Here is a 27179-nt window from a genome sequence, read left to right as displayed (position 1 = left end):
AGAGGCCCTTCTGTCTCACAAGCACGGGGCTGACAAGGCTGAAAGACAGACACATCTGCTCCTGTGAGTAGTACAGTCAGTGCTGGGATTTTCACAGCCTCCCCGTTTCTTAGGAGAAAGTTCAAGCACTGATCGGGAAGGATTGGGACCCCGAAACTAGGAATGGGATGTCTGGTTGGCCTTAGATGGGGCTGAGAACCTTGAACCCGTGGGGCCTCTGAGCCCCTCCCATGTCCAAGGAGACAAGCCCCTTTCACTATAAACCCTGCGAGAACCTCCTGTGGACCAGATACTTAGAAAGAGGCTGCTCATTCTACTAGATGTCCATAGTTAGCCCCCAGACCCACTGGTCCAATCTCTGCATGCTCAGGGTAGGGGAGAGTACAGGGTCCAACCCAGAATAAAACAACTTACAGTAATAGATCCAAACAATTTCAAGACATAATTAATCGATGCCAAGAATCCTGGGGATTATGTGGGGACAGGTCAGGGGTGTCAGACCACAGTGGAGGGAGCACAGCTCAAGCTGGGTTGGCACCATTCACATAGGTGCACCAGGCAGAGACTCTAAATTTGTGTGTTGGCCATGTGCTCCCCGGGGGTTCAGCGGTGGAGAATCCGCCGCCAAAGCAGGAGATGTAAGAGGCATGGGTTGGATCCCTGGGTTGGGATGATTGCCTGGAGGAGGAAATGGCAAGGACATGGCAATAATTCCAGGATTCTTGCCTGGGACATCCACGGGACAGAGGAGCCTGGTGGGCTGATGAAGCTGAGATGCCAGAACTCTCCTGTGTAATGTAGAGGAAGGAACCCAAGGGCACAGGGAGGTGACACGTTGGAGAGGACTTATCATTTGTGACCCATGCCTCTGATACAGCCTCCAGTAGGGCCACAGAACTTACTTTAAGTATTTCTGTGGTTAACTATACAGACACATTTCCTGATTTTTGAAAAGCCCTTTCATTTCCATGTACCTTGCTGTCAAACATTTTGTTGAATTCAGTTTGTTGGCACTTCATTTAGTGTTTCTGAACTGATAATTTGTACATGAAATGGGTTTGTGGCTTTCATTTGGTTGAGATTATGCTTTCTAAAAAAAAAACTTGGAAGGGAACTATATTTGGTATTTTGTAATAAACTATAATGGAAAAGAATAGAAAAAAAAGAATATAGATATATACATATATACGTGTAACGGAATCTCTTTGCTGAGCCCCAGAAACTAACACAGTATTGTAAATCAACTACCCTTCAACAGAAAAAAATAACTTGGAAGCTTTTCTTCTTTTTCTTGGCTGCGAAGGAGTTTAAAGCAATTACGAGCTGACTGTTCTTTAAAGGCTGGCAGATCTCCCCGACACCATCTGGAACTGGAGCTGTTTGGGGGGAAGCTCCCTAACCACCTTCTTTTTCCCTCCACGATAACTGTCCTGTGCAATTGTTACATCTACTCTGGAGTCAGTTCAGTTAAATAATATTTTCCTAGGAACTGACACATTTTATCCAGGTCTTCAAATTTATTTGCACAAAGTTGAGAAAAGTGATGTCTTATGATTCTTTAAATTTCCTGTGTGTTGTTTTTACTTCTAGAAATTTTGTGGCTTTGTGCCTTTCCTGTCTTTCCAGATTAAGTCAGCTACTGGTTCATCTGTTTGATTTTCGAAGAACTGTATTTTGGATTTTTGAGTTCTTTTCCTTTTCTATTCCTAATTCATTAACTTCTGTTTCCTGTTATTCATCCCTGCCTGTTAATTTCCTCTATTTCACTGTCCTTTTTAAACTTCTCAAGTTTAGGATGCACTTCATTTTGATTGGCTAGTTATGCACTCAGGGCGTGAACTTTCCTCTGGGCACTGCAACCCATAAGGGCTTCCCTGGATTTTTTTTTTTTTTTTTTTTTACTATTTTTCCAATATTCTGCAATTCCAGTTTTGATTTCTTTTTGGATCCAAGAGGTGTTTCACTTGAAGGGAATTTTAAAACATCAATTTACAGCTTTATTGTCTTTAGAGTAAGTAATGGTCTCTGTACCACATCATAAACATTTCTTGGTAACCTCAGATTTTGAGAAAACAAGGTGCAGCCTGTGTTCTCAGGGGGACAATCTGATTTATATTGAAACCACTTGATCATTCTGCTCTAATGGAGGCCATCTAGGGCCTGTGAGTTCTTGTCCACTTGGGTGCCGTGGCAGGAGGCTGGGATATGGCCTCACATGGACCTGCAGATGTGGTAACGACCCCCAGCCCATGTGGAAGTGGGTGGGGAGGACTTGCGGGGGGTTCTCTGCCAGCTCAGCAGTGAGGAGCCGGGGGTGGGAGACTGGTTGGGGGCTCTTCAAAGATCATCAGCTCCTGGGAAGCTGTGGTGAGTCCGGCATCTGCAAGCTCACTGTGATGACCTCTGGCCTTGAGTGGACAGATTAGGGCAGGACGTCTTGGGGGGAGGAGAGCAAATGCACCCTCTGTCCCTTGCTTTACTCGATGGCCTGTCCAGCAGTTGTGTTCATGAACAGGAGAGAAAAACTGCACAACTCGGACCTGGCTTCTTTGAAACCTACAGCAATGGGACCAGGGCTGGACTTCTCCACTCCCTTCAGAAGTTTTCCAAGCCAACGGTGGTGGGGGTGGGTAAGTTTAATTATGTAGGAAGCACCTTTACATCTGACAGGAGATCAGATGCCAAGTAGACACTTGGCTTCTCTGCTCATCGGGGGCCCCTTGGGGCAGGTGTCTCTGCTTGGCAGGGAAGGGAGGCCATATCATCCTCCCAAGGTGCTGGCTTCCCTGGAGAACAACCTTGATGAAAGCATAGGTTTTGGGCCCAGTTTGAGAGATTTTGCTCTTGAGGGGCTCCAGGCCCTGCAGGATGCCTGGCCAGAGGTCAAGCAAGGGTCAAGGGCTGCTCCACATATGGAGAAGGGTTTCCTGGGCTGGCACCATCTCCCCAGGGCTATGAGGGGCCAGCCTGAACCCCACTCGACCTGCAGGTCCCAAGCCAGGGATAAGGAACAGGACTTCTCTCTGAGGCCCAAGCCCTAGGTGTGGGCCAAAAGGGCCCCCAGCTTTGAGGACCAGGTTGCTATTCAGGAAAGAGGCTCTGAGCTTCCTAAGATGGTTGCTCCAGGCAGGTGGCTGGTCAGTGGAGCCGGCAGCCAGAGGACGCCTCCCTCCGGATTCTCGCCTTCAGCCTCTTCAGGCCGCTGTGCTCTGGGTCCAACAGGAGGCCGGCCTCAGCCGCTGTCCAGGCCTCACTGTAGCGTTGCTCAACCAGGCAACACCGTGCCTGGCACAAGAGTATGTGGGTGGCTGGAGCCCGGCCTGGCCGCTCCCACAGGCTGCTCTGGGCCTGGGTGGGTGCCAGATGGAGGGCCTGGGCGAAGGCCCCCGCAGCTGCAGCCTCATCCCCTAGACCCAGCAGTAGGCGGCCCTGGGAGCAAAAGTCCTCCACTTGGGTCTGGAGGTCGCTGTCCCTCGAGCCCTCTCGGAGCACGTGGTCTAGGTCCCCAAGTGCCCGGCTAAACTCCTGCAGCTCGGCCAGGCAAGTGGCCCGACGGCGCAGGTGACAGGTGCTGCTGCCGCCCGCCAAGATGGCCAGTGAGCAGTAGCCCAGCGCCTGGCGGGGCTGTCCCAAGTTCAGGAGGGTGTCAGCTACCTGGACTGCGGCCTGCACAGAGGGGATGGAGGGAGGGAAGTCAGGCCGTCCCCTCCGAGCCCTGCACAGCCAGCTGCTGCTCGCTCCCCCATGAAGATGCTGTCTGCTTCTTCTGGGGGGTAGTATATGGAGGCACAGGGCAGTGACCACCCCCTTGCAATCCCTTCACCCTGCTTGGGTGTCCTCCTGCTTCTCACAGCCCTACTGTCCCACCTGCAGTCCCAGCTCCTCTTACCTGGGTGACCTCCTCTCTTCCCTCTGCTCCTCCCCCTCTGATGGGGCCTTGGCCAGCCTCCTCCCTGCTCTACATGGCTGCCCAGCCCCAGGACAACAGCGAATGTCCTTCTGCCCAGCCTGTTCCTGGAGCCCCCTCCTGGACCCCAGATCAGAAAGGCAGGGTCTGCTCTGTGCTAGCGCTTTTCTCACTTCACTAACCAACTAGCCGCTCCCGCAGGCCTAGTGGAGCCAGAGTCAAGGCCAGGGAGACTCTCTCCAGGAGTCCCTGGTGTGTCCAGGAAGGCTGTGGTGGTCTCACCCTCTGCCCCATGGATGCAGCAGGGCAGGGCCAGAGGTCAGAGGGCGCTGTCCATCCTAGCACTCTTTCCCTGGGGACTGCTGGACTGAGGCCCCGGCCATCCCCGTCTGGGTGGAGCAGCTCCAAGGGCCAATGCCACCCCTCTGCCCCCCCGGCTCACTTTCCTTTTCTGAGTGTGGCGGAAGCCCACTCTTCAAACCTGCCAAAATGCCTTACCTCCCCTCGCCAACTGCCCCGGATAAATCCGCTTGCCTCCCTTGGCTCCTCCTGCTCTCAAGAACCCCCAGTGGCTCCCCAAGGCCTGATGGGGAACAAACCAGACACTGCCTCTCCCGCTGTCCCTCCCTCTCCCATGCAGCCAGGTGATACCAACGCCCCCGACCCCCCGACTGTCCCCAGGAAAGCACAGTGCACCCAGCAGGTGAGCGCGTGGTCTTGTCTTCCCGGCCGTGCCACAGAGGATCTGCGACTCGGTGCAGCGCCCTCTCTACCGGGGAGGTCAAGAGCATCAGCAAGAGAGTCAAACCCTCGCGAGGCCCAGGGCAAGTATTCCACCTCTTCTTGCTTCACCTACGGGTTCTGCGAAATGGGTGGAAAGTGACAAGGCGCCACCAACCGCGCAGGCGTAGTACCGCCGGAAACGGGGCGCCACTACTTCCGTCTTACTTCCGGATTGGCCCGCGTCGCCCAGCAACGGCCCAGCGTTTCACAAATTCTCGCAGCCGCGAAACCCGTCTCCAGGCGGCCAGGCCCAGCGTTCATCTCCCTGCCCAGCCTTTCTAAGAACTCAAAGACACACCTTTGCCCAGCCCTGCCTTGTGAACTCCGAGACCTCAACCTAGCTCCCTTCTCCTAGCTCACAGCCCTCCTCCTCTTCCTCTGGGCTCTGAGACTCTAGCCCAGGACCCGCCTCTGAGATCTCTGGGCTTCGCAGCCGCCACTCCGGCTCTTGGTCCTGATAACACCCTCCTTGGTCGGCTCAGGGCTTCCTTGATATGTTCTTTGACTTCCCTTGTAGCTCAACTGGTAAAGAATCTGCCTGCAATGAGAGAGACCTGGGTTCGATCCCTGGGTTGGGAAGATCCTCTGGAGAAGGGAAAGGCTACCCACTCCAGTATTCTGGCCTGGAGAATTCAGTCCATGGGGTCGCAAAGAGAGCAAAGACACGACTGAGCGACTTTCAGTATCAGTTTTGGTCTGCTCAGCCCTACAAGGGCTGCCCCCCTACATTGCCCATGGCTCCCTTAGCTCTTTCTGTTCCTAATGCCCATCCAGCCAACTTCCATACTAACCCCTCGTTGAAACCCCTTGTGTGGTTCTGTTTTCCTGATGGACCTGGAGTGACAGAGCCTGTGGAAGCATAAAGAAGTGAAATTCTTGCCCCGGGTCGTGCAGGGGCTCTTGACTGGTCTGCTGATGCTCTTGGCTTCTACCGCCTACTGGTCTCTTCAGTGCCCACCCCGTCCCCTGCTTCCTCAAAAAAATAAAAATAAGGTTAAATCCAGCCACTGCAGGGAAATCCATTCTGCTGTCTGCATTCCCCTAGTCCACCTCCTGTACCTGCCTGGCTGCTTCTGCCTCCGCGGGTGACGGGAGGGGCCTTTCCCTCTGTCCCCACCCTGAGCCTCTCCTCATGCCCCTTCCCCTGCACTCCGCACTAGCTGCATTTTGATCACCTGATTCTTGAACACTCCCAATTCTTTCCTGCCTCCAGTCTTTTGCCTTGGCCTCTGTATTGCCATGGTAATCTCACCTCCAGAGCTGCCTCGTAACCCCACTGCCCTGTCTCATGGTCTTCCTACATTACCCTCTGAAGTGAACCCCGCCCGCCCCCGACCCCCAACACAGTGGTACCTCCCTGGGATGCGAGGGCCATGGTGCTGGCAGTGGCTCCACCCAGGGCCTGATGGAATGTGCTCTTACCTTCTCGTCAAATGAGCAGCTGAAGGAAAAACCCCCTACCCAAACAGCCCCAGCCCAGCATCCCTTCAGGGTCCCTTTCGGTTCACTAAAGGTTCACCTGCTTGCTCTCTGGACGGACGTCCCTCACCAGGTCTGACCAGAGGGTTGGGGCAGGGTTCCAATGAGGGCCAAGTGTTCCTACCTGCCTCAATCTGGCTCTGAAGATGCCGTCCCCTCCCTCTTCTCAACCCCGAGTCAGCTTATATGTTTCACACAAAGAAGACACCCTGGGGGTGTCAGGGCTTGAGCTGGCCAGACCTAGGTGCCTTCTCCTGATCAAGTACAGGGGACTTGCAGTGCTGCCCAGGGCCCTGGGCCTGGGGGTCTCACACCTCAGGTGCTGGAGAGGGGCTGGGCTGGGGACTCCGAGGGGTGCTGTTGCCCACCTGGGTGAGGCTCTGCCGCTCCGAAGCCTCCAGGAGACACAGCAGGAAGCCGAGGTCCTGGGCATCCGTCTCTGCAAGGCACTGCAGGTCCTGTGCAGCGGCCACCACATCCCCCTTCTTGAGCCGGAGCAGCCCACGCCGGGCGCGAGCTGCCTCTGATGGAGGGGTGAGGTGCAGGACTTTTTGCAGATGGGCACCAGCCTCCTCAAAGCTGCCTGCCAGGGATTGGGGAAGGACAGTCACGGTGGGGCTGGGGTGGTGGTGGGGGGCGGGGGGACACTAGGAAGCTCACTATAGCATTTCTTGTTCAACGTTGGCTCTGGGAGTGGCTGGTTAATGGAAGGCCTTAGTCCGAGAAGGAAGGAGCAGGGAACAGAGGGGCAAAGTGACACCTTTCACCTGATGACTGAGCCCCCCACCAGGGGGGTGTCATTAAACTCTATGACCTCCAGGTGGAGCAGCAGGACTTGGCGTTCCCTCACCATGGTCACTGCAAGGACTGCTTTCTCTCCTGAGTAGGGCTGCATGGGATCAGAACAGCCTCTGGGGTCCCCAAAGGCCTTGGTGGGGGTACCTCACAGGCTTGGAAGTGATGACATGCCTTGGAAATGCAGGTTTCAGAGAGAGCTTCCTGTTCAATTTAGTGCAGGATTTTGCAGTAAAGACTGATGTTTTGGTACATGTGGGCCTAAGACAGTCTCACCCAGAACAGGGCAGTCTGTAAACATCTGAATAAATGCATGAGTTAAAGAGGAGGCCTAAGCATCTGAGCCTTTCACAAAACCCCACATCACGGCTTCATCGCATCTCCCGATAGACAAAGATGCACAGGGGACCCACATGGGAACAGGTCACAAGTTCTGAGACTCAGGGTGGGAGGTACCTTAGATGCTACTGGGTCCACCAATGGGTCTCTTTCTCCCATTTTACAGAAAAGAGTCCAGGATGGGAGAAGTAGGGACGATGCTCAGGTCCCGTGTCTGGGCAGACACATACCCACTGCAGCGAGCACGTCTGCCAGGAGCATGTGCCAGAGGGGCTGCCTGGCATCAATTTCAATCAGTGCCTTCCCCGCAGCCAGGAGGTTCTGGGCATCCTTGTCACTGAGGCTGGCCCCTGTGTCTGGAAGCTGACTCAGGAGGGTCCGGCAGCGGGAGGAGAGGCTCTGGGTGATGAGGGCCTGGGCCTCTGGCTTCAGAGAGCGGATCTCGGGAACTGCAGTTCTTGGGCTGAGCCTCAGAGCGGAGAGGATGTCGTCCACAGCCTCCTGCAAGGGGAGGAGGGCAGGATGGGTGGCGGAAGTCATCCCATATTTGTTGTGTTCCTCTCAGTGCCCTAGTGTTGGGGACACCAGAACGGGCAGATGGCCTGGTCCCTGCCCTTTCACCGTGGGGTGGGGGTCAGTCAACAGGAGGGCCTGTAGGGTGAGCTGTCAAGGCAGCGTGTGGCGAAGTCATAGCAATGGTATCAGAGTTCTGGACAGGGGTGATGATCTGGAGCTCCAGAAGGGCCATGCTGACCAAGAACCCACTACGGCACAGAGTGGGGCTTGGGCTGGCAGCAGAAGGGCCAGAGGCCAGGGGCTGAGACTGTAGCTTGGAGGTGAGGAGGGGAAGAGGAGTCTGGAGGCCCTGATGGTGCTGTGGAAGCATATGAGGTCCGGGGAGGCTGGGCCCTCTAGGAGAGCCTTGACCCTGATGACTCAGGGTCAAGGCTGACCTCTGACCTCTGACCTGGCCAAGAGTCAGGAGCCATGAAACCACCCTCCTCCGGTCCATCCTCTTGTTGGTTTTCTACTTGTCCTCTCCTTTGTACTTTGCTGTCTTTTCGCCTCCTTTTCTACCTTTTAGGTTAACGGAAAAGGTTTATTATTTTATGTTAGTTTCTCCTTTAACCACTTCACTCTGCCTCTTTTTGGGAATTCCCTGACTGCCCCATGGTTAGGACTCTACATTCTACTTCAGGGGGCACAGGTTTGATCTCTGGTCAGGGAACTATGATCCTGCAAGCTGCGCTGTGGCCAAAACAAAAACACAACACAACAAAACAAGAAACTCTGCCTCTCTCTAACACTTTCTAGCTGTTGTCCTATAGGTTACAAAGTCGCTCGCTCAGTTGCTCAGTCAAGTCCGATTCTTTTGACCCTATGGACTGTGTCACCAGCCAGGCTGCTCTGTCCATGGGGTTTTTCAGGCAAGAATACTGGAGTGGCCTGCCATTTCTTCCTCCAGGGGAATCTTCTCGACCCAGGGATTGAACCCGCGTTTCCTGCATTTCCTGCATTGGCTACTGAGCCACCTGGGAAGCCCATAGGTACAAAATGTGTCTCTAGAAATGCCATCCCATTGTCTTCTGGCTTCCATCGTTTCTATGAAAAGTCAGTCATTGCTCACACTGCTCCTCTGTTGCTCAGTTATCTCCGACTCTGCAACCCCATGGACTGCAGCACACCAGACTTCCCTGTCCTTCACTACATCCTGGAGTTTGCTCAAAGTCATGTCTATTGAGTTGGACTGTTACTGTTGTTCTACTATATGTAATATTTCTTTTTCTCTCTGGCTGCCTTGAATATGTTCTGTTTATCTTTTGTTTTCAGAAATTTGATCAAGGTGTGCCCAAGTGTGGTTCTTTTTGTGTTTATCATCTTGGGATTTGTTAAGCTTCTTGTAAAATTTTTGGGCATTATTTCTTCAAATACTTTTACAACAACATATACATGTATTAATATAAATACATGTACATATATTTGTCCCATTGTTTCTCCTCTGGGACTATAGTTATACATATGTTGGACAGCTTGGTATCATCCCAGAGGTCACTGAAGCTCCCTTCATTAAGAAGAAAATAGTTTCCCCCACTCTGTTCTTCAGACTGGATAATTTCTACTGGTCCATCCTTAATTTTACTAACCTTTTCTTTGGCAGTTTCCAACCAGCTGTTAGGCCCATCTGGTAAATTAAAAATTTTGGATACACATTTCAGCTCCAGAATTTCCACTTGATTGTTCTCTATAGTTTCTGTTTCTCTGCTATGATTTTTCATCTGTTTACTCATTATGAAAAGTTTTCCTTGATGTTCTTCACATGTTTATAATCCCTGTTTTAACACCCTTATCCATTAATTTCAGGAGAAGGCAATGGCAACCCACTCCAGTACTCTTGCCTGGAAAATCCCATGGACGGATGAGCCTGGTAGGGTGCAGTCCACGGGGTTGCTAAGAGTCGGACACGACTAAGTGACTTCACTTTTACTTTTCACTTTCATGCTTTGGAGAAGGAAATGGCAACCCACTCCAATGTTCATGCCTGGAGAATCCCAGGGATGGGGGAGCCTGCTGGGCTGCCGTCTATGGGGTCACACAGAGCGACTGAAGCGGTTTAGCAGCAGCAGCAGCTATTAATTTCAACATTTGCACCATCTCAAGTTCTGTTTCTATTGAGTACTTAGTTTTCCGATTATTGGTCACATTTCCTGGTTCTCTGTGTGTTCAGCAATGTTTTGATTTTGGGCTGGAAATTGTGGATATACATGGTAGAGTCTGGACTATGTCACCATCTCATAAAGGAGGTTGTGTTTTATTCTGGTGGCTCATTTTGGTTCTGTTAGATTTGGTTTTGTTCCTTGTAAGGGCAGATCCATTTCAGTTTTGAACTTAGTCCTAAAGTATCACCTTGACTTGGCCTCCCTTGTGGCTCAGTGGTAAAAAAAATCTGCCTGTCAAGCAGGAGACATTGATTCGATCCCTGGGTTGGGAAGGTACTGTGAAGAAGGAAATGGCTACACACTCCAGTATTCTCACCTGGGAAATCCCATGGACAGAGGAGCCTGGCGGGCCACAGTTCATTGGGTCACAAGAGTCGGACATGACTGAAGTGACTAAAAACATGACCTTTACTTAGGACATGGTCTCAGCTGAATGCCTAAGTTATTCAGAAAAGTCTCTCCTCTGGTGGGGTCAGGATTCCAACATCTCCTGCCACCTGTGAGCTCTGTGGGGCCCCTGCACATGCAGATCAGCTCAGACAAGAACCCACCTGAAATCCCATGAAGACTTCTCCCCTCTGCATAGCCCCTGTTTCTCCATTGCCCTTCGTTGCAAATTTCAGCTACTGCACCAGCCAGGAATCCCAGGCTCTGCCTCCTCAGCTCAGCAAGCCGACTGCCCCACCTCCTGGCGAGTAACAGGAAAGGCTCCCCAGGCAGAAAGTCAGGTTATTGTGGGGCTCCCCTGGGCTCCCCTTTTGTGGTTTCCCTTCTCTCAGGGATGGCAGGTCTTCACTGTCTGTTGTCCAGGGCCTGAAGACAGTTGTCATGTATTTTATCTAGGTGTTTTGTTTTCAGAAGCCCAGTATCTATTACCTCTTCTAGACACACTCTTTTAAAGTTCAGGAACAGGGTTCTCCTGGAGCAAGTGCGTGGGGGACAAGGTGTTAGAGAGACAGAGTCCTTAGATGGCTGGATGAAAGTATGGTCCTCTCTAACCCTCCCTAGACCGTGACCTGGATCCTACCTGACCCTGGTGCTGGCCAGTGGTAAACCTACTGGCTAGTTACCTTTGCAAGGAAAAAGTCCAATTCTGTGCTGGCTCATGGGAATTCCAGCTACCACCCATGGAGCCCTCACTGAGGACCAGGCACCAGGCTGAATGGGGCTTCCCAGGGGGCGCAGTTGTAAGGAATCTACCTGCCAATGCAGGAGAGACAAGAGATGTGGATTTGATCCCTGGGTCACGAAAGTCCCCTGGAGTAGGATATGGCAACTCACTCCAGTATTCTTGCTTGGAAAATTCCATGAACAGAGGAACCTGGCAGACTACAGTCCATAGGGTCTCAAAGAGTCGGACATGGCTGAGCACACTCACATGCACCAGGCTGAGTATCTGACAGCCTTGAATAAGCACTTCCACCTCAAGGCTGAGGATCTGATGACCTTGAACAAGTACCCCCCGCCCCCATTTTACTGATGTTGAAACAAAGCTCAGAGATGTTTCAGGATTTGCTCAGAAAGTTAGAGGTGGGGGAGAAGGGTTCTGGATTCTGGACCCTCGCAGGCTGACTCAGAGCTTCTCTCTTAGTGAAAGGCTGGAGGGCTTGTGGGCACTTGGCCTCAGCCCATCTCCAGGAGGAGGAAGTTCGGGGGGCACAAGGTGGGGTAGCCTCTGCTTAGAACTGTTTCTGAGGCACCTCTCAGAGGAGCTGCTGGCATGTCGGGAGCACCCAGGGGTGGGGTTCCAGGGGTCCGCCTCCTGGCTGAATCCCGTCTCTGAGAACCCAGGTGCTTTCCCAGCACAGGAAGGGGCCTGCAGAGGGCTGGGTTCCCAACCACACGTGCGTGCCCAGGCTGGAACAGACACCAGGTGCCAGTGGCCTCGGGGGAAACGCGATACCCTGGCAGGCAGAAGCACCGTCTGCAGATGCTTTCATTCCAGTGGTATCTTGGATGGATCACTTTTCCTTGTCTTCTGGGACCCCAGTCCTTAAGGAATTCAGAAACATGGCAGGCTGGTTGCCTCTGGGCTGTACTTTGACCCAGAGAAGCATCCGAGCAGACAGCTGGTTTCCGTTTCTCACCCATGACATCACACTTGGCTGCAAAGCGCCCTTGTCCAGGGCTGTTTGGCTGTGGCTGCCTCTGAACACAGCTTCTCTGTGGAAAGTACCTGCCCTGGGCCTGGCAGTGGACTACCTCCCACCTCTGCCCCTGCATGCCAACCACCCAAAACCACAGGTCCTGTATAGACAGCTTAGGGTGGCACCCAAGAGGCAGCCAAGGTCTCTTTACTCTAAGGTGGGGTCCCCCAGTAAGCCCGAGGCTTTGCATATCTAGCCACACTGATGGATGCTGGGAGCACAGGGACTCTTCAGATGAGAGCGAAAGGCTACCTGAAACCAGGGATGTGATGGTGAGGCTCCGTGAGCCCCAGAGCGGGCGGGGTTTGGATGCATGTGTCGCACTCGATGCCTGGCCCTGCGTCCTCTCTCCTGGGGGGCTGAGAAGGAGCACAGTACCTCTCCTGAGCACCACCACCTGCCCTGCCCCAAGTGGGGAGCATGGGGCTGGTACCTTCTGCTCATCCAAGGCCAGGTGCAGAAGTGCCCGGCCGCACAGTGCCTGTGTGTTCCCCGGCTCAGTCCTCAGCACGGAGGTGAAGTCGAACATGGCCGTCTTCTTCTGGCCCAGGAAGCCGTAACAGCGGGCTCGGGCAAGCAGGGACTCAGTGGCCTGATTTCCTGAAGGAAGGGGGCATGGCGTCAGGATGTGACCTCTGCTGGGCACGGCCAGGTTCAGCGTGTCTGCCCTCACCCAGCAGTTTCTGCACCCACCCTGGTGCCCAAAGGGTTGGGGGAAGGGGTGCACCAGCTCTGGGGTCACCTGGGGAGCTCACAGACTGCTGGGCACCAAGACACTCTGGGGAGCAGTCTGGATTGGCCTGGGGGCCCTGGTTGTGGAACACAGCCTGGCTCTGGGAGCCCAACCCAGATGAGTGGTGTCTGGGAGAGTTGGTGGACAGTCAGAGGGGGCTTCCTAAAAGAGGGGGCACTGCAGCTGCATCTGAGGTGAGATGAGGGGAGGTACAAGAGGGGAAGGATCCGAGCAGCTGGTCATGGAATGGCTGCAGGCGTGAAAGTGCCAGCCTGGTCCCCCTACCCTCAGGGCCTGGATGTGTGGTATGGAGCCCAGGATACAGGGGAGGGTCCCAGCTCAGGCCCCAGCTGGCTGGGCCCTCTTCTAGGCCTTAGCATGAAGGTGACCAGGGGTCATGAAACACCTGTGAACCAAGAATGTGCTCAGACCGCTGGTGCCTGACAACACCCCTTCTCCACATGGCACAGGCTCCCCTTATCCCCAGGTACCTGGCAGAATGGGGGTGGGAGGAGGGGGGCAGGCTCTTACCTGAGGCAAAGATAGCCAGAGAGAGGTAGGCGATGGCCTCCCTGGTGTGGGCCCCGCCCTTGGCCCCTCCCGGTCGTGCCCGCAGGATGGCCAGGGCCCTCGCGTGGCAGTGGCCCCAGAGCAGCTGCCGGTCCTCATGACAGAAGACGGCCAGGGTGGACTGGAGGCAGGCCGTGTCCCCGGACTGGACCACTTTCTTCACCAGCTGCAAGGGAAGGGGTGTCACCACTGGGTCCTGTCTGAGGCCTGCCCAGACAGCTCCATCCTTATCCTCTGTGCCAGAGAGTGGCTCAGGGAAGCGGCCTGCAGGGGTGTGGCAGGCGAAGGCGTGGCTCATGGGGGCATGGCTCTTGGGGGAGGGACTTTGGGCTGGGGTGGTGGTGGTGGTCTTAGCCTTCTTGAGCCGCACCTCCTCCTCCATTACTGGCAGGCAGAGATCTGGTCTTACGGACCTGCGCAAGGCAGGTCTGAGAAGTTCAGGAAAAGTGGGCTTTCAAGCTAATAAAGTGACAGAGGGCCAGGGAGTCCTTCAGAAGGCACCAGGAGGGACCCTGGGACCTGTCCCTGCTCTGTGCGGAGTGAGTAGGGAGGGGGCGGGACATAACTTTACAGAGACCCACCAGATGCTGCCCCTGCCCCCTGCACATGTGTGGACGCAGGTCCCAGAGCAGGACAGGCAGGACCCAGAGCATCCTTCCCTCCCACCCTTACGGCCCAACTCAGGGCAACCAGAGCCCAAAACAGGCCAGAGTGGAAGAAGGAGGCTGACAGGCTCCTCAGCCCTGCCCCAAAGTCTGACATCTCTTCCCTGGGAACATGATCTTCTGCCCTCACAGGACCTGAGGGAGGCGAAGTCACACTGCTCCTGGGAGCAGAGTGGTCTCCGAGGGAGGAGAGCAGGGCTGGAGAGTCTGGGGGCTCCTCCATCCTGGGACAGGGTCACCAGCAAGCCTAGTTCACTTGGGAGATTTGGGACTAAGCTCCGCTGACACTCAGCTCGTGGCTTTTTCTTCATAACAACAAAAGCAAATGCAAAGCACTACTGGATGCTGGAGGTCGGCTGGGCCCTGGGGTGCCTGCTGCAGCTAATTGTTGTGAGAACCTGAAAGGCCAGGGTACAGTTGGGGAGACTGGAGGTCAGAGAGGTGAGGACCTGCTGGAGGTGGCAGAGCTGAGGCTGAGACAAGCTGTGCCTGGGACCAGGTGGGGCTGGGACAAGTCTGGGTGCAGGGTGTTGAACGAGGGGTCAGTGGGGGCCTGCTGCCCTCCACAGCACTGTGCCCTGTGTCAAGCTGCCCTGCTGTGGCCTGCCGGAGCCCTCTCACCTGGTTGGCATCGTAGGAGAATCCCCTCCGGAACTGCAGCATGGCCAGCCGCACCAGCACAGGGCCCGCCTGAGGCCTCCGGGAGAGGGCTGCCAGCAGGGCCTTGTGGGCGTCGTCCAGGCAGCCCAGGCGATACAGGGCGTCAGCTGCCAGGAGGCGTGGAGCCTCATCCTCTGTGTCCAGTTCCATCAGGAGTGTGGCCAGCTGGTGCACACCGCGGGCATCCCTGTGGAGAGAGCAGCTGGGGGAGAGCTGACCCTTCCCTACACCCCGTTCATCTGCCCAGGACGTGGGCTGCAGGCAAATCCTACTTCCTGCACCTTGTCCAGGCAGCTCCCTTCCTGCTGCATCTCAGAGACCAGGTTTCTGCTGGAGGGTGCCTGCTCACTGGCCGCAGAGCCTGGAGCTGCCCTTTCTGACCCTCTCCCGGCCTATGGGGCAGGCATTTCACAGATGAGGAACTGAGGCTGTATGCTGACCCCCAGCCCACTTTGCCCTAGTTTTCTTTTCTGCAAAAACAGGTTAACAGTGTTGGCCTTGCAGGGCTCAGGTGTGTGGTCCACAGAGCTAGATAACACACAGGCTGCACTTGGAATGACCCCGGGGCCCTCTTGGGAATGAGCTTGAGCTCCTACTGGGACACAGCTGGAGCCTGGAATTGACAGTTCCCAAGGGACAGATATAATGGGCCCCAAATCTCCTACAAGAAAATTCCTCCTCACCAGCAAATCAAAGAGATGCAAATGAAGGAACTGGGGCTGAGGAAGCCAGTGTGTGTGTGTGTGTGTGTGTGTGTGTGTGTGTGTGTGTGTGTGTTTGTGTGTGTGTGTGGTGTAGGGATGAGGATGCTGACATCAAACATACCAGGGCCCCCCAGCTCAGTGTTGTTAGTTTTGCTAAAACAACTTTTCACCACCTCCCAACAACCAGAGAAATGCCAATCAAAACATCTGCAGGTTTACCTACTGGGCTGCCGAAAAAATCTGCAGAAGGAGTGTCGGGCTGGAGCTGTGGCCTGATTGGCAGGTGGACAGCTCCAAGGTCAAGGGCCTCACAGGGAGCTGTGCCCTCTGACCCCAGAGCTCAGCTTCTGTTGAATCTTTAGGGCAGACTAGTCCAAGACTGGATGTTACCTGGGTAGCATTATAACTAAGAGCAGAGGAGCTGGGAATACCCGAATCCAGGCTCAGTAGTGAGTAAAAACGTGGATTATATTTGCATATTGAGCACAAATTCAGTTTTGTGAAGTCTATTTTATATGGACAAAGAGAAACAAGGGAATGCAAACAGTGGGATGCTGGCTAAGTTCTGTTTTTTTTTCATTTCCATTTTTGAGTTTCTAATTTTCTAAGTGCATAATATATCTGCACTTTGGGACCAAGGGTCCAAGATCTGCGCCCCAGGACTAAACCCCCATCAGTGCCTTAGGGAAATCACCCAGCAACTCCCTGCCTCGGTTTGCTCATCTATAAATTAGTACTGCACACACCCTGACTACCTTGGAGCAGACCGGAATGAAGCAGCAGCCCCAGGTGTGTGTGCGGGACTAGTGTTTACCCTTCCTGCACAGCGCGGCTGTCTGTCTCCGCGGCCTTAGTCCGGCGGCCCGGCCAGCTCTTGGGTCCTGGCTCTGGCCTCCCCTGCAGCATCTTGCGGCCCTCTTCGCGCAGCACGGTCAGCAGCAGCCCCCGTTGGTTCCAGGGCACGTAGGTCTTGGTGACAAGCAGAGTTTCCTCGGGGCCTAGGCGGCAGGCGGTAACGTAGTCCAGTGCCCCCAGGAAGGCGTTGCCCGCCAGCACTCGCAGCAGTCCGCGGCCGCACAGGGCGCGCACGCAGCCGCTCAGGTGCGGCGGTCCCAGCTCCACCACCGCCTGGAAATCCTCCTGGGCGCTCCCTGAGTCGCCAGAGTGTAGCGCGCAGAAGCCGCGCAGCGCCATCAGGGGCGCGCGGTCCCCGGCACGGTCCCCGGTGCGCGAGGGCCGCAGCAAGCGCTCGCACAGCGCGCGGGCGCCCGCCGTGTCCCCTGCCAGCAGCAGGCACTCAGCCAGTCGGGCGCCCAGCGCCGGGCGCGCCCCGGGCGGGGCGACTCGACACAGGACCCGGAGCGCGCGGGTCACCGGGACCAGCAGCTCACGGCCAGAGTCCTCGCGGAGCTCGGGGCGACTCCGCACGGTCTCCTGAAAGTGGGAGAAGCCCAGGTCCACAGCCTCCTGCACTTGGGCGTGCAAGCGCTCCCGGTCCCCGGCGGAGAGCACGGCCTCGAACTGCCTCCGAGCGCCCGAGGGGCTCTCGCGGAAGGCCCGGTGCAGGTCCCGAAGCAGGTCTTGGGCCCCGCTGTCTAGGAAAAAGGTCGCTGCAGCGCGAGTGACCAACAGGGTGGCCAGACGCTCACCTGGGGAGAGAATAGAGGCGTTGGTCTGTCTGCTGGGCCATGTCCTCCAGGGGAGCCGCCTGTAGACTCCAACCCTCCAGTGGAGGACCCTCTGAAGCGTCTCATGCCAAGCCCCTGGAGTCTCTCAGTGGCCAAGGACACTGCATGAAGAGGATGAGGGCTGTCAGGAGGCTGGGAGCCCCTCAGACGGTTCCTGGCCTCTAGAACACAGCCTCAATAGTTGTGGCACACAGGCTTAGTTGCTCTGAGGCATGTGGGATCTTCCTGGTTCAGGGACTGAACCTGTGTCTCCTGCATTGGCAGGTGGGTTCTTTACCGCTGAGCCACCAGGGAACCCGGGGGTCAATTTCTGTTGACTTCTTTATCTCCTGACTGTGGCTCACCTTTTATTTTTGTTTCTTTGCATGTTTAGTAATTTTAAAAATTGTACCCTAGACATCTGGTTGATCTTTTGTAGAGACTCTGGGTTCAGTTATGTTTCTTTGAAGAGAATTGAATTTTGTTTTAGCAGGCAATGAGCGTTCATTGGAAGGACTGATGTTGAAGCTGAAACTCCAATACTTTGGCTACCTGATGGGAAGAGCTGACTCATTTGAAAAGACCCTGATGCTGGGAAAGATTGAAGGCAGGAGGAGAAGGGGATGACAGAGGATGAGACAGTTGGATGGCATCACTGACTCAATGGGAGATGAGTTTGAGTAGATTCTGGGGGTTGGTGATGGACATGGAGGACTGGCGTGCTGTGGTCCACGGGGTTGTGAAGAGTCAGACATGACTGAGTGAGTGAACTGAAACTGGCTAGGATCAAACTCCAAATTCTGTCTTCTCAAGTGGGCAACAGCTGAAAATCCCATTTAGTTCTTGCAGTTTCCAGCTGTTACTTTTTCAGGCCACCCAGTCTCTCTTGTGTGTGCAGGTCAGTGGACAGCCAAGGATTTAAGTGGATTTAATATACAGATTTAATCTCCTTGCAAAAAGACCAAACCAGTCATTCTTAAAGGAAATCAACCTTAAATATTCATTGGAAGGACTAATGCTGAAGCTGAAACCCCAATACTTTGACCACCTGATGGGAAGAGCTGACTCATTGGAAAAGACCCTAATGCTGGGAAAGATTGAAGGCAAGAGAAGGGGATGACAGAGGATGAGGTGGTTGGATGGCATCACTGACTGGATGGACATGAGTTTGAGCAGGTTCTTGGAGTTGGTGATGGACAGGGAAGCCTGGTGTGCTGTAGTCCATGGGGTCATGACTTAGTGACCGAACAATGAAAAACAGCAATACATAGATTTGGGGGTCTTATCTCTTTTCCTCCCTGAATGTGGCTCTCTCCTTTTTAGGATTTCCCCTCTAACTTTGCAACTACTTTTTTCATCCCTAGTTTCTGTTATATGACATCTCAAATGAGTAAAATGGTAACTTTCTGTCCTACGTGGATTGAGGAGTTGAACAGCTGCAAAACTACAAATCTCACCCTCTCTAGTCTTCATCTTTTAGGGCCAGTCTCTGGTTTCTGCCTGCATTTGGTCACTGTTGAACTGCCAAATATTTTCATTTTATATTTTGCCCCAATTTTATAATTATCTGTGGGACACACAGTTTAGTCCAGCCAGTTCAACATTATTGAAATCCAGAATCTTTTATTGTTAGATTTAAAAAATTTGACAATCTGGTGGTGAGGGGATATAACATGCTATAATGTTACCACTGTTGTTTTAATTTTCATTTTCCTGATTGCTGGTGAGGCTCATTTATTTAAAAATACTTTCCTGCCAATCTGGTGGGTAGAGAAAGTGGTATCTCATTGTTTTAATTTGCATTTGTATCATTACTATGATGTTGAATATTTTCCACATGTTTATTAGCCATCTGTGTTTTCTCTTTTGGGAAATGCATTTGCCAGATCTTATACTGGATTTTTTCTCCCTTATGGATATGTAGGAATTCTGCAAATACTCTGGGTACTCATCTTTTATCCACTGAATATTTTGCAAATATTTTCTCTCTGTTGTGGATTGTCCTCTCATTTTCTACAATTATGGGCAAAATAGAAATTTAAAAATTTCAATTCAATCAAATGTATCAAATTTTTCTTTATTGTTTCCATTACTTTTGCATCTTAAGAAGCCTAGCTGTACACAGAACCTTAAGATAGTCTCTCATATTTTCTTTTAGAAAATGTAAAGCTTAGCTGTTAACATAATTCACCTGGAATTTACTTTTTTTTGCATGATTTGAGGTAGAGAATCAGTACTATGCATTGAATCATGGTCCTCTTTTTTTCCCCTGTAGTTTTGCAATGCTCACTCTCATAGAGTAAGTTCCAGATAATTATAGGTCTGTTTCTGGCCTCTCTAATTTGTTTTATTAGTTCATCTATTTCTTAAGCCAATATCTTTCTGTATTGATTAGTATGCTGCTGCTAAGTCACTTCAGTTGTGTCCGACTCTGTGCAACCCCATAGACGGCAGCCCACCAGGCTCCCCTGTCCCTGGGATTCTCCAAGCAAGAACACTGGAGTGTGTTGCCATTTCCTTCTCCAATGCATGAAAGTGAAAAGTGAAAGTGAAGTCACTCAGTCGTGTCCGACTCTTCGCAACCCCAGGACTGCAGCCGTATAGCTTTGCATTAACTGGTAGAGAAAATCTTATACCACTGTCTTCTCCATCTTCTCCCCTCCCCGCTCCCCTTCTCTTTCTGCTCTTACTCCTTCTTCTTTGTCTTGTCTATTATTGGCCCTTTGCTCTTCTTCTATCTTATCAAATATTTCTATCAGTAGACAGACATTGGCTATCTCTCTGCTTACAGAGGCATTATTTACTCTCTTTTAATAAATTTTTACAGTGTTCTTGATAAAGTCATATGACTCATTGAAATAAATTATTTTATGCTACAGTAAAAGGTGTACTTTAAAACCATTAAGCTCCTATTCATTGTTGGTGTCTGTAAACATAAATACTTTTTGTATCTCCTGTTAAATTCTACTCCTATATCTAATACATTTTTTGTTGTTTCTATTGGGTTTTCTACATAGCTAATCATATTGTCCGAAATAATGGTTGCTTTATCTCTTTCTTTCTAGACTTATTATTTCCCCTTATTGGATTGGCTAGCATCTCTAGTGCAGTGATGTATAAATGGGGGAGTGGGCAGCCACCACATTCTTGGTTCTAAAATATCACCATTAAGTATGATATTTTGGTAGGTTTTGATAGATTTTATCTTTTCCAATTAAGTAAGATTTCTTCTATTCCTGGTTGTTTAAATTTTGGAGATGTTAAATATTATACAATACTTTCCCCTAATTTATTCCCTAATTTCTTTTTTCTTCCATTAATGAATGTTGTAAATTATATTATTATGGAAACATAACCCTATAAGTCCTGTATTATTTAAGTCAGTTTTGGTTAAAGGATGCATCAAAAACCAATGCTAAGACTCAGTATGCAGTTGTTACTGTTGCTGTGTAACAAATTGCCAGAAAACCTAGTGACTTAAAACAACAACTGTTTTCTATTTCCATGATTCTTCTTCAATTTGGGCTGAACTGGCAGTTCTGTTGGTCTTGTCGGGGATCACTTCTGTGGCTGAAGCCATCTGGTGGCTTGACTGGGCAGGCAGGTGTAAGGTGGCCTCACTCACATGTCTGGGGTTTTGGTGTTGGCCATGGGCTGAGCCTCCCTCCTAGTGTGTGCCTTTGTGATTCGCTAGTTACCTTCCATGCATGGCACTGGGGAGGTTCCAGGAGGATAGAGATGGAGCCTGGCTTCCAGAACCACACAGCATCACTTCCACTGTTTTCTGCTGGTCCCAGCTAATCTCAAGGCCAAGCCAGCTCTGTTTCCATGCTGGGTGAACTATGGCTATGTCTCTCACCTACCCCAGTAGTTCTTAATGAGGAATCTTGAACAGACAGGAGATGGCTGCCGGGGACTTTCCAAAGGTAAGCAGCCAGGGAACTTCGACCCCTGGGAGACGTGACTCTTGTTCTGCGTCTTGTCCTCATGCGTTGAGTGTCTGTATTGTTGCTGTTGTTCAGTCGCTAAGCCTTGTCCAACTCTTTGTGACCCCCATGGACTGTAGCACGCCAGGCTCTCCTGTCCTTCACTCTCTCCCAGAGTTTGCTCAGATTCATGTCCATTGAATTGGTGATGCCATCCAGCCATCTCATCCTCTGTTGCCCCTGTCTCCTCCTGCCCTCAATCTTTCCCAGCATTAGGGTCTTTTCCAATGAAAAGAGTTTTCTATTTGCCATGATTCTTCTTCAATTTGGGTTGAACTGGCAGTTCTGTTGGTCTTGTCGGGGGTCACTTCTGCGGCTCTTCATATCAGGTAGCCATAGTATTGGAGCTTCAGCTTCAGTATCAGTCCTTCCAATGAATACTCAGGATTGATTTCCTTTAGGATTGACTGGTTTGATCTCCTTGCAGTCCAAGGGACTCTCAAGAGTCTTCTCCAGCACTACTATTCCCTGTAACTCTACCCACTAAAAAGGACTGAAGATATTCCCAAATATGGAAGACTTTGTTCAATGTTTCCAGGGACTTTGTATAAGTAGCCTTGAGAATAGAATGCATTTGTTATAGGAATCTACATTTGTAAAAAGTCTGTTTTAGCAAAATGTATTCATTCACATAGTAAGCCGTGGTTGTGCGGGTGTGATAAGGTGGCTCCCAGTGACGGAAGTGACTTTGGGCTAATTAAGGTGGTGATTGTAGGGAAGGTTCTTCTGTCCATGTCAGAGACCAGGCAGGACAGACAGCTTCCTGCCATCTCTAGGGGGTGGGGAGCAGAGTTTTTCTAGAACAAGTTCTCTGAGGCTGCGGCCTCCATTGGAGGTTGTGGATTTCTGTAGGTGCTCTGTTTTTTTGTGCTCAGTTGCTTCAGTCATGTCCAGATGTTTGCAACCCAGTAGACTGTAGCCTGCCAGGCTCCTCTGTCCATCGGATTTTCCAGGCAAGAATACTGCAGTGGGTTGTCATTTCCTTCTTCAGGGGGTCTTCCCAACTCAGGGATTGAATCCAGATCTCTGCACTGCAGGCGGATTCTTTACTCATTGAGCCACCAGGGAACACCAATACATCCAGGTTGTCACTGGTTCTTCTGACCAACTGGCTATAAATCAGAGGTTCCTCTGAACCCCTCTTTGCTCAGTCGTTCACTCTGTCCAACTCTTTGTGACTCCGTGGACTATAGCCTGCCAGGCTCCTCTGTCCATGGAATGCTCCAGTCAAGAATACTGGAGTGGGTTGCCATGCACTCTTCCAGGGGATCTTCCTGACCCAGGGATTGAACCTGAATCTTCTGCATTGCAGAAGAGGCAATGCCTCAGGTGCCCACTGAGGCACCTGCAGGGGCTCTACTGGCCATTAAAGTGAAAGACTTGCCCCTCATCCCGGGAGTTGCTGAACGACCCCAGCTCACAGGCCACTGTGTGTTTGTGCTTTGGGCACCAAGGGCCTCCTACTCAGGATTCTGTTGTGACTCTGTTGATAGTAGGAGGACTGCAGGGTGTCTGCTCTGGCATATTCCTAGAAAGAAATCTGCTCACTTTTCAGTTCTGTCTGGTTCCTGTCTCACCTTGGCATCACCAGGAGCCTCGCAGGCACACTGGACAGACATGCCCTGCCCCCTGTGCATGGATTTGGCAGAGGCAGCTCTTTATCTCATCTTATGTCATCACCCTGCGGGCTCCCGAGTTCCCTCCTTCTTCTTGTCTTCCTGTCCTGTTTGCCGGGTCCTCTTTTGTGGGGAGCAGTGTGGTGGCTAGTTAGGAGCACGGGAGGGCCACATTCCAGCCTCTGTGAACGCTCCGTGTGCCCTTGCTGGCCCCATCGGTGGAATGGCTATGCCTGCAGCCAGCTTCCAGTGGTGCTGTGCGGTGCCGTGCACAAATGCTTCTCACACCTGCACAATGGGTCCTCTCACTGAGCGGCAGCTCCTGGCCCCTGCCTCTAGGTGTCCAGCTGCCCCACTCTGTCCTGGGGGCTCTCCCGATCTGGACCATGACCATCAATCTCTTCCTAGTGTGGATGATCCCCAAACACCTTGAGATCATGACCTCAGGATCTCAAGGCTCATGTGTCCAGCTGCCTACCTACACATCCAATTGATGGACTCAAGGAACATTTTGGAAGAACTTAGTGGGTGATTGGAGAGCACTTAGTGGTGACACCATTTTCAGGGTTTGATACACAGTTTCACTGAATCTGCCCAGTAACCTTTAGAAATGGGTATGACCACCACCCCCACATGTGCACAGGGAGGCCAACGGGTGGCAGGGAGTTGGGAGTGGGGTGGCAGGCTGGTGTGTGGCTCCCGGGTGCTCCCAACCATGGCCCCACTGCTTTCGGGCAGGAGTAGCATCTCAAACTGGGGGTGTCTCCATCCCTTGAGGCCCCCTTCCCTGTCCGCTCTTCTCTGTCCTCTGCCATCCAGCTGCTGAAGGTGAACTCTTAAAGATCCTTCCCTGTGCACCGCCCCCGCCCCCCGCCCACCCCATCACTACATCCGGCCAGTCTTATCATTTCTGTCTCAGTGATGACTCAGACCTGGACTGCATCCAGCCTCTGGCAGTTTCTCTTCTCAGTCTGGCCCCCAGGGCATGTTCTGTGCACAGCAGACAGAGACTTGAAAAATGCAACTCAGAGCACCTCACTCCAGTGTAACATCTCCCTGACTTCTTGCTGCTCTGAGGAGAAAATCCAAAGTCCTCAGCCAGAGGGCTTAGCCACGGCTACTGCCTTTAGAGCCTTCTGTTGCCCTCTGCCCCCACCCACCACTCCCTGCCAGCCATGCTGGATCCATTCAGCGGCATGGACACCCCAAGTTTTTTCTCACATCCTGTTTCTGCTGCCAATCCTTCAGTCTCAGCTCAAATGATGCCTCCTCCAAGAAGCCTTCCCTGACCAGCAGGCTAAAACAGCACCGTGCACAGTCGCACAGTGCTTTCTCAAAGCACAGATTTTCTTTCTTGGTGCTCTGTAAGGTCAGGAGCCTGTCTGTTCTGTCACTGTGGTGTCCCCAAAGCCAGCACAACCCCCGCCATAGGCAAGACTTAACCACGCAGTGAAGCTACAGCAGGAGCAGCTTGTGACCTCGTCCCTGGTGGGTGTGGAGGGCATGCCTACCTTGGGGTCTGCGACCCGCTGGGGCGGCCTCCAGGGCCTGGCTGCAGGCTGCCCGGCAGTCCTCATACCTGCCGTGCTGGAGCAGGGCTTCAGGCGACAGGGTGATGCTCCAGATGCCCCCAGGGTCCAGGGCTACAAGGAGTCCCTGGCAGTTGGTCACCTGTTGGCTGGCATCGTCCCCAGCCTCCTGATGCTCTGAGATGTAGTCCTGGAGGGCTCTGACCAGAGCAGGGAGGTAGGGCTGCTGATGCGTGTGAATGAAGGCCACGGTCTGATCAGCGCTCTCCACGAAGGCCTGGAGGTAGTCAGCCACCCCGGTGTGCACCTGTGTTCTGGACAGGACCCAGGCCAGGGCGCGGGTCAGCCGCAACTCCAGGCTCTGCTGGGAGTGGGCGCCCAGCAGGACCCCACAGCGCCGCACCACTTCCCTGTGGTGCCCGTGTGCCAACAGGCCAGCCAGGGAGTGCAGGGCCGCAATGGGGTGGTCGGGGCAGAGGGTAGCCAGGAAGGCGCAGGCCAGGGCCCCTGTCAGGGAGACCACCGCCATACCGTCCCAGTGGATGGCTGGGATCTGGCTGTCACCTCGGCACCAGGCCTCTAGGGTGGCCACCACAGATGACCCCCGGGTCTCGGGCAGGACGGCTCGGATGCTCCGCAGGGCCGAGGGAGCGTGGCAGCTGAAGGCAGCCAGATAGAAGGCGGTGGCCATCGGGGTCTCCCCCAGGGCCAGGTGCTGGTCACCCTCTCGGCAGAGGCAGGCCACAAGCTCCTGGGCCGACATCACGCCCTCACCTCCGGTGGGCCTGTGTCCATCCTCACAGCACCTGGAGGGGGAGTATGGTTAGCACATAGGTGGCCCACCTGGCCTACGGCCCCCCCGTCCTGCTTCAGGGCTGCCCCCTGCCCCTTCCCACTGAGACCTCAGGGTCAGCGTGGAGCCCCCGAATGAAGACAAGGTGAATTCAGCCACCAAGGGGTGACTGGGGTGCCTGCCGCAGGCGTCTCCGCCGGGCTGGGGCACATCTCCCAGGCCAGGCCCCCAGTCGCTGTTTTCCCACTCAGTGATCAACACTCAAGGGACATCTGACTTCTGAGTATCCACATGGGGAGGAATCGGGCAACCTGAGGGGTCAGGGACCTCTGGCCCTCACTCCAACTGCTGCCCCTCCTAGCACAGAGCCTTTCAGGAAGATGGGCCCTCCCAGCGCCAATCTGGGTCACACGGGCATCCCCTACGCCTTCTCAGGGCTCTGAGTTTCCACTGACCTCCCAGCCTCAGGACCACAGCCCTGCCCACCTCCCACACCTGGGCAAGGTGGGGGGAGGGGGTGGTGCAGTTAGGGCTGGGGTGGTGAGGGGCACTTGGCCAGCTCTTGGGTGGGGTGGGGAGCCACGCTGGTGAGGGGGGCAGTTCTTGAGGTCAGTTCCAGGACCAATCCTGCAGAAGGCCTCTCTCTGCCCCCAGACCTTCCCACCTGAAGAATGGCTCTCTGGCTGGGGATTTCTCTCCTGGTTCCCAAGTGCCTGCAAACAAGCCCCCTACCTAATGTTTGCTCTGTGACACACACCGAGACACAGACACACACCCGTGTGCACACACGCACGCACTCACATGCATATGCACACACACGGCACACACGCAGGTGGCTCCCAGCGTGCACACCCGTTCACACTCGCCTGTGCTCCGAGGCTGTGCGGGGTGCGCGGGGAAGGAAAAGGCTCGCCACCCAGATTTGGGGGCGGCAGGAGCAGGGGCTGTGGACGCGGCTCCGGCGGAGGGTCCGCGGATTTGGGCTCTCGGAGGGCTGTCAGAGGCGCCCGGGGTCGAGAGGGCGGGTCCGTTTCCCTGGAGACCGTCAACAGCCCGGCGGTCTGGCGGCTCAGCCGCGCCCCCAGCGGTCCGGCGCGCCCCCGTCCCGGACCCCGCCCTCTGTGGCCCCTAGCCACCCCGCCAGACGAGGCTGGGCTACGGTAGGGGACCTCTGGACGCTGGGGAGGAGCTGCCCGCAGTCTAGGGCACACCTCCAGACCCATCCCCTCACAGGTGGGGAAGGAGCTCCGCAGAGGTGGGTGAGCCTGGGGGCCCCTTCCACCCCCAGAACTCTGCCTTGCTGCTTCAGTGCCCCTTTCTACAGTCCATGCCCCTCCTGCAGGGTGCTTCGAGGAAAGTGGCCCCCAGGTCACCTGTTCACCTGGGCTCCTGTGGGTCTCCCTCCCTATAGTCCACTCTCTGCTGAGCAAACAGACCAGACGCCCCTCCCCACCACACTCCGTCCCAGCAGAGGGCCTGTCCCCTCCTTGAGATGAGGCCTGGAAGGTGGCCTTAAGGGGCTGTGACATGCCCTGCTGGTCCAGGATCACCTGGACTGTGGTGGAGGAAGGCCGGTAGCATCAGCTGATATTTTAGGAGTTGACCCCCTCCCAGTAGGGAGGGGGATGGGTGGGAGGAGGCAGCAGAGGTGGGCAGGGCAGAGCTGGGCTGAGGCTGTTGCCCTGGGGTCTGAGATGCTGAACCCTGCCCTGGTGGGGTCCCTGGGGAGGTGGATGAGTTGCACCTCCCTGGAGGGGTGGTCCTGTTTAGGGTGAGGGCCCCTCCTAACTCAACATGCCAAGGTTCCCCAATGCCAGGCTCATCCCTGTCCTTGTGGGGCTCAGGAGACCAGATGGAGTGACGGCTCGGGCACTGGGTGCTGTGGGGCAGGGATGTCCTCCCCAGGGTCCTGGTCCTTGGGGAGTGCCCCCCCCCCCACAGCCCGATAGGGGTCTCCCAGGGAAGAGTCTGGGCTCTAGGTCTGCAAGGGTCAGGCAGCTGTGGTCAGCATGGCCTGGCCCGCCTGTCCGGCTCCTGGCCTGCTCTTCAGCTCCTTGACATTCACAAAGGCAAGGCACCCAAATGAGCG

At 53.9% G+C, this 27179-nt stretch overlaps 1 protein-coding gene across 1 annotated transcript; it reads right to left on the bottom strand.

Moving 5' to 3' along the window:
- Positions 1–1119: 1119 nt before the first annotated feature.
- TTC34 (tetratricopeptide repeat domain 34) lies at positions 1120–26099 on the bottom strand. Its single transcript, XM_015099268.4, has 9 exons — positions 25957–26099; positions 24280–25103; positions 16314–17148; positions 14757–14982; positions 13432–13636; positions 12601–12767; positions 7534–7804; positions 6538–6752; positions 1120–3666 (listed from the first exon to the last, which is right to left on the bottom strand). Exons 2-9 carry the CDS (start codon positions 25058–25060, stop codon positions 3139–3141), a joined length of 3228 nt encoding a protein of 1075 aa, XP_014954754.3. The 5' UTR covers positions 25061–25103; positions 25957–26099; the 3' UTR covers positions 1120–3138.
- Positions 26100–27179: the final 1080 nt, after the last annotated feature.

Source organism: Ovis aries, chromosome 12, assembly GCF_016772045.2.
Source record: "Ovis aries strain OAR_USU_Benz2616 breed Rambouillet chromosome 12, ARS-UI_Ramb_v3.0, whole genome shotgun sequence".
In the NCBI taxonomy this organism is placed as follows: domain Eukaryota; kingdom Metazoa; phylum Chordata; class Mammalia; order Artiodactyla; family Bovidae; genus Ovis; species Ovis aries.
This window is presented reverse-complemented; position numbering and strand designations above follow the sequence as displayed.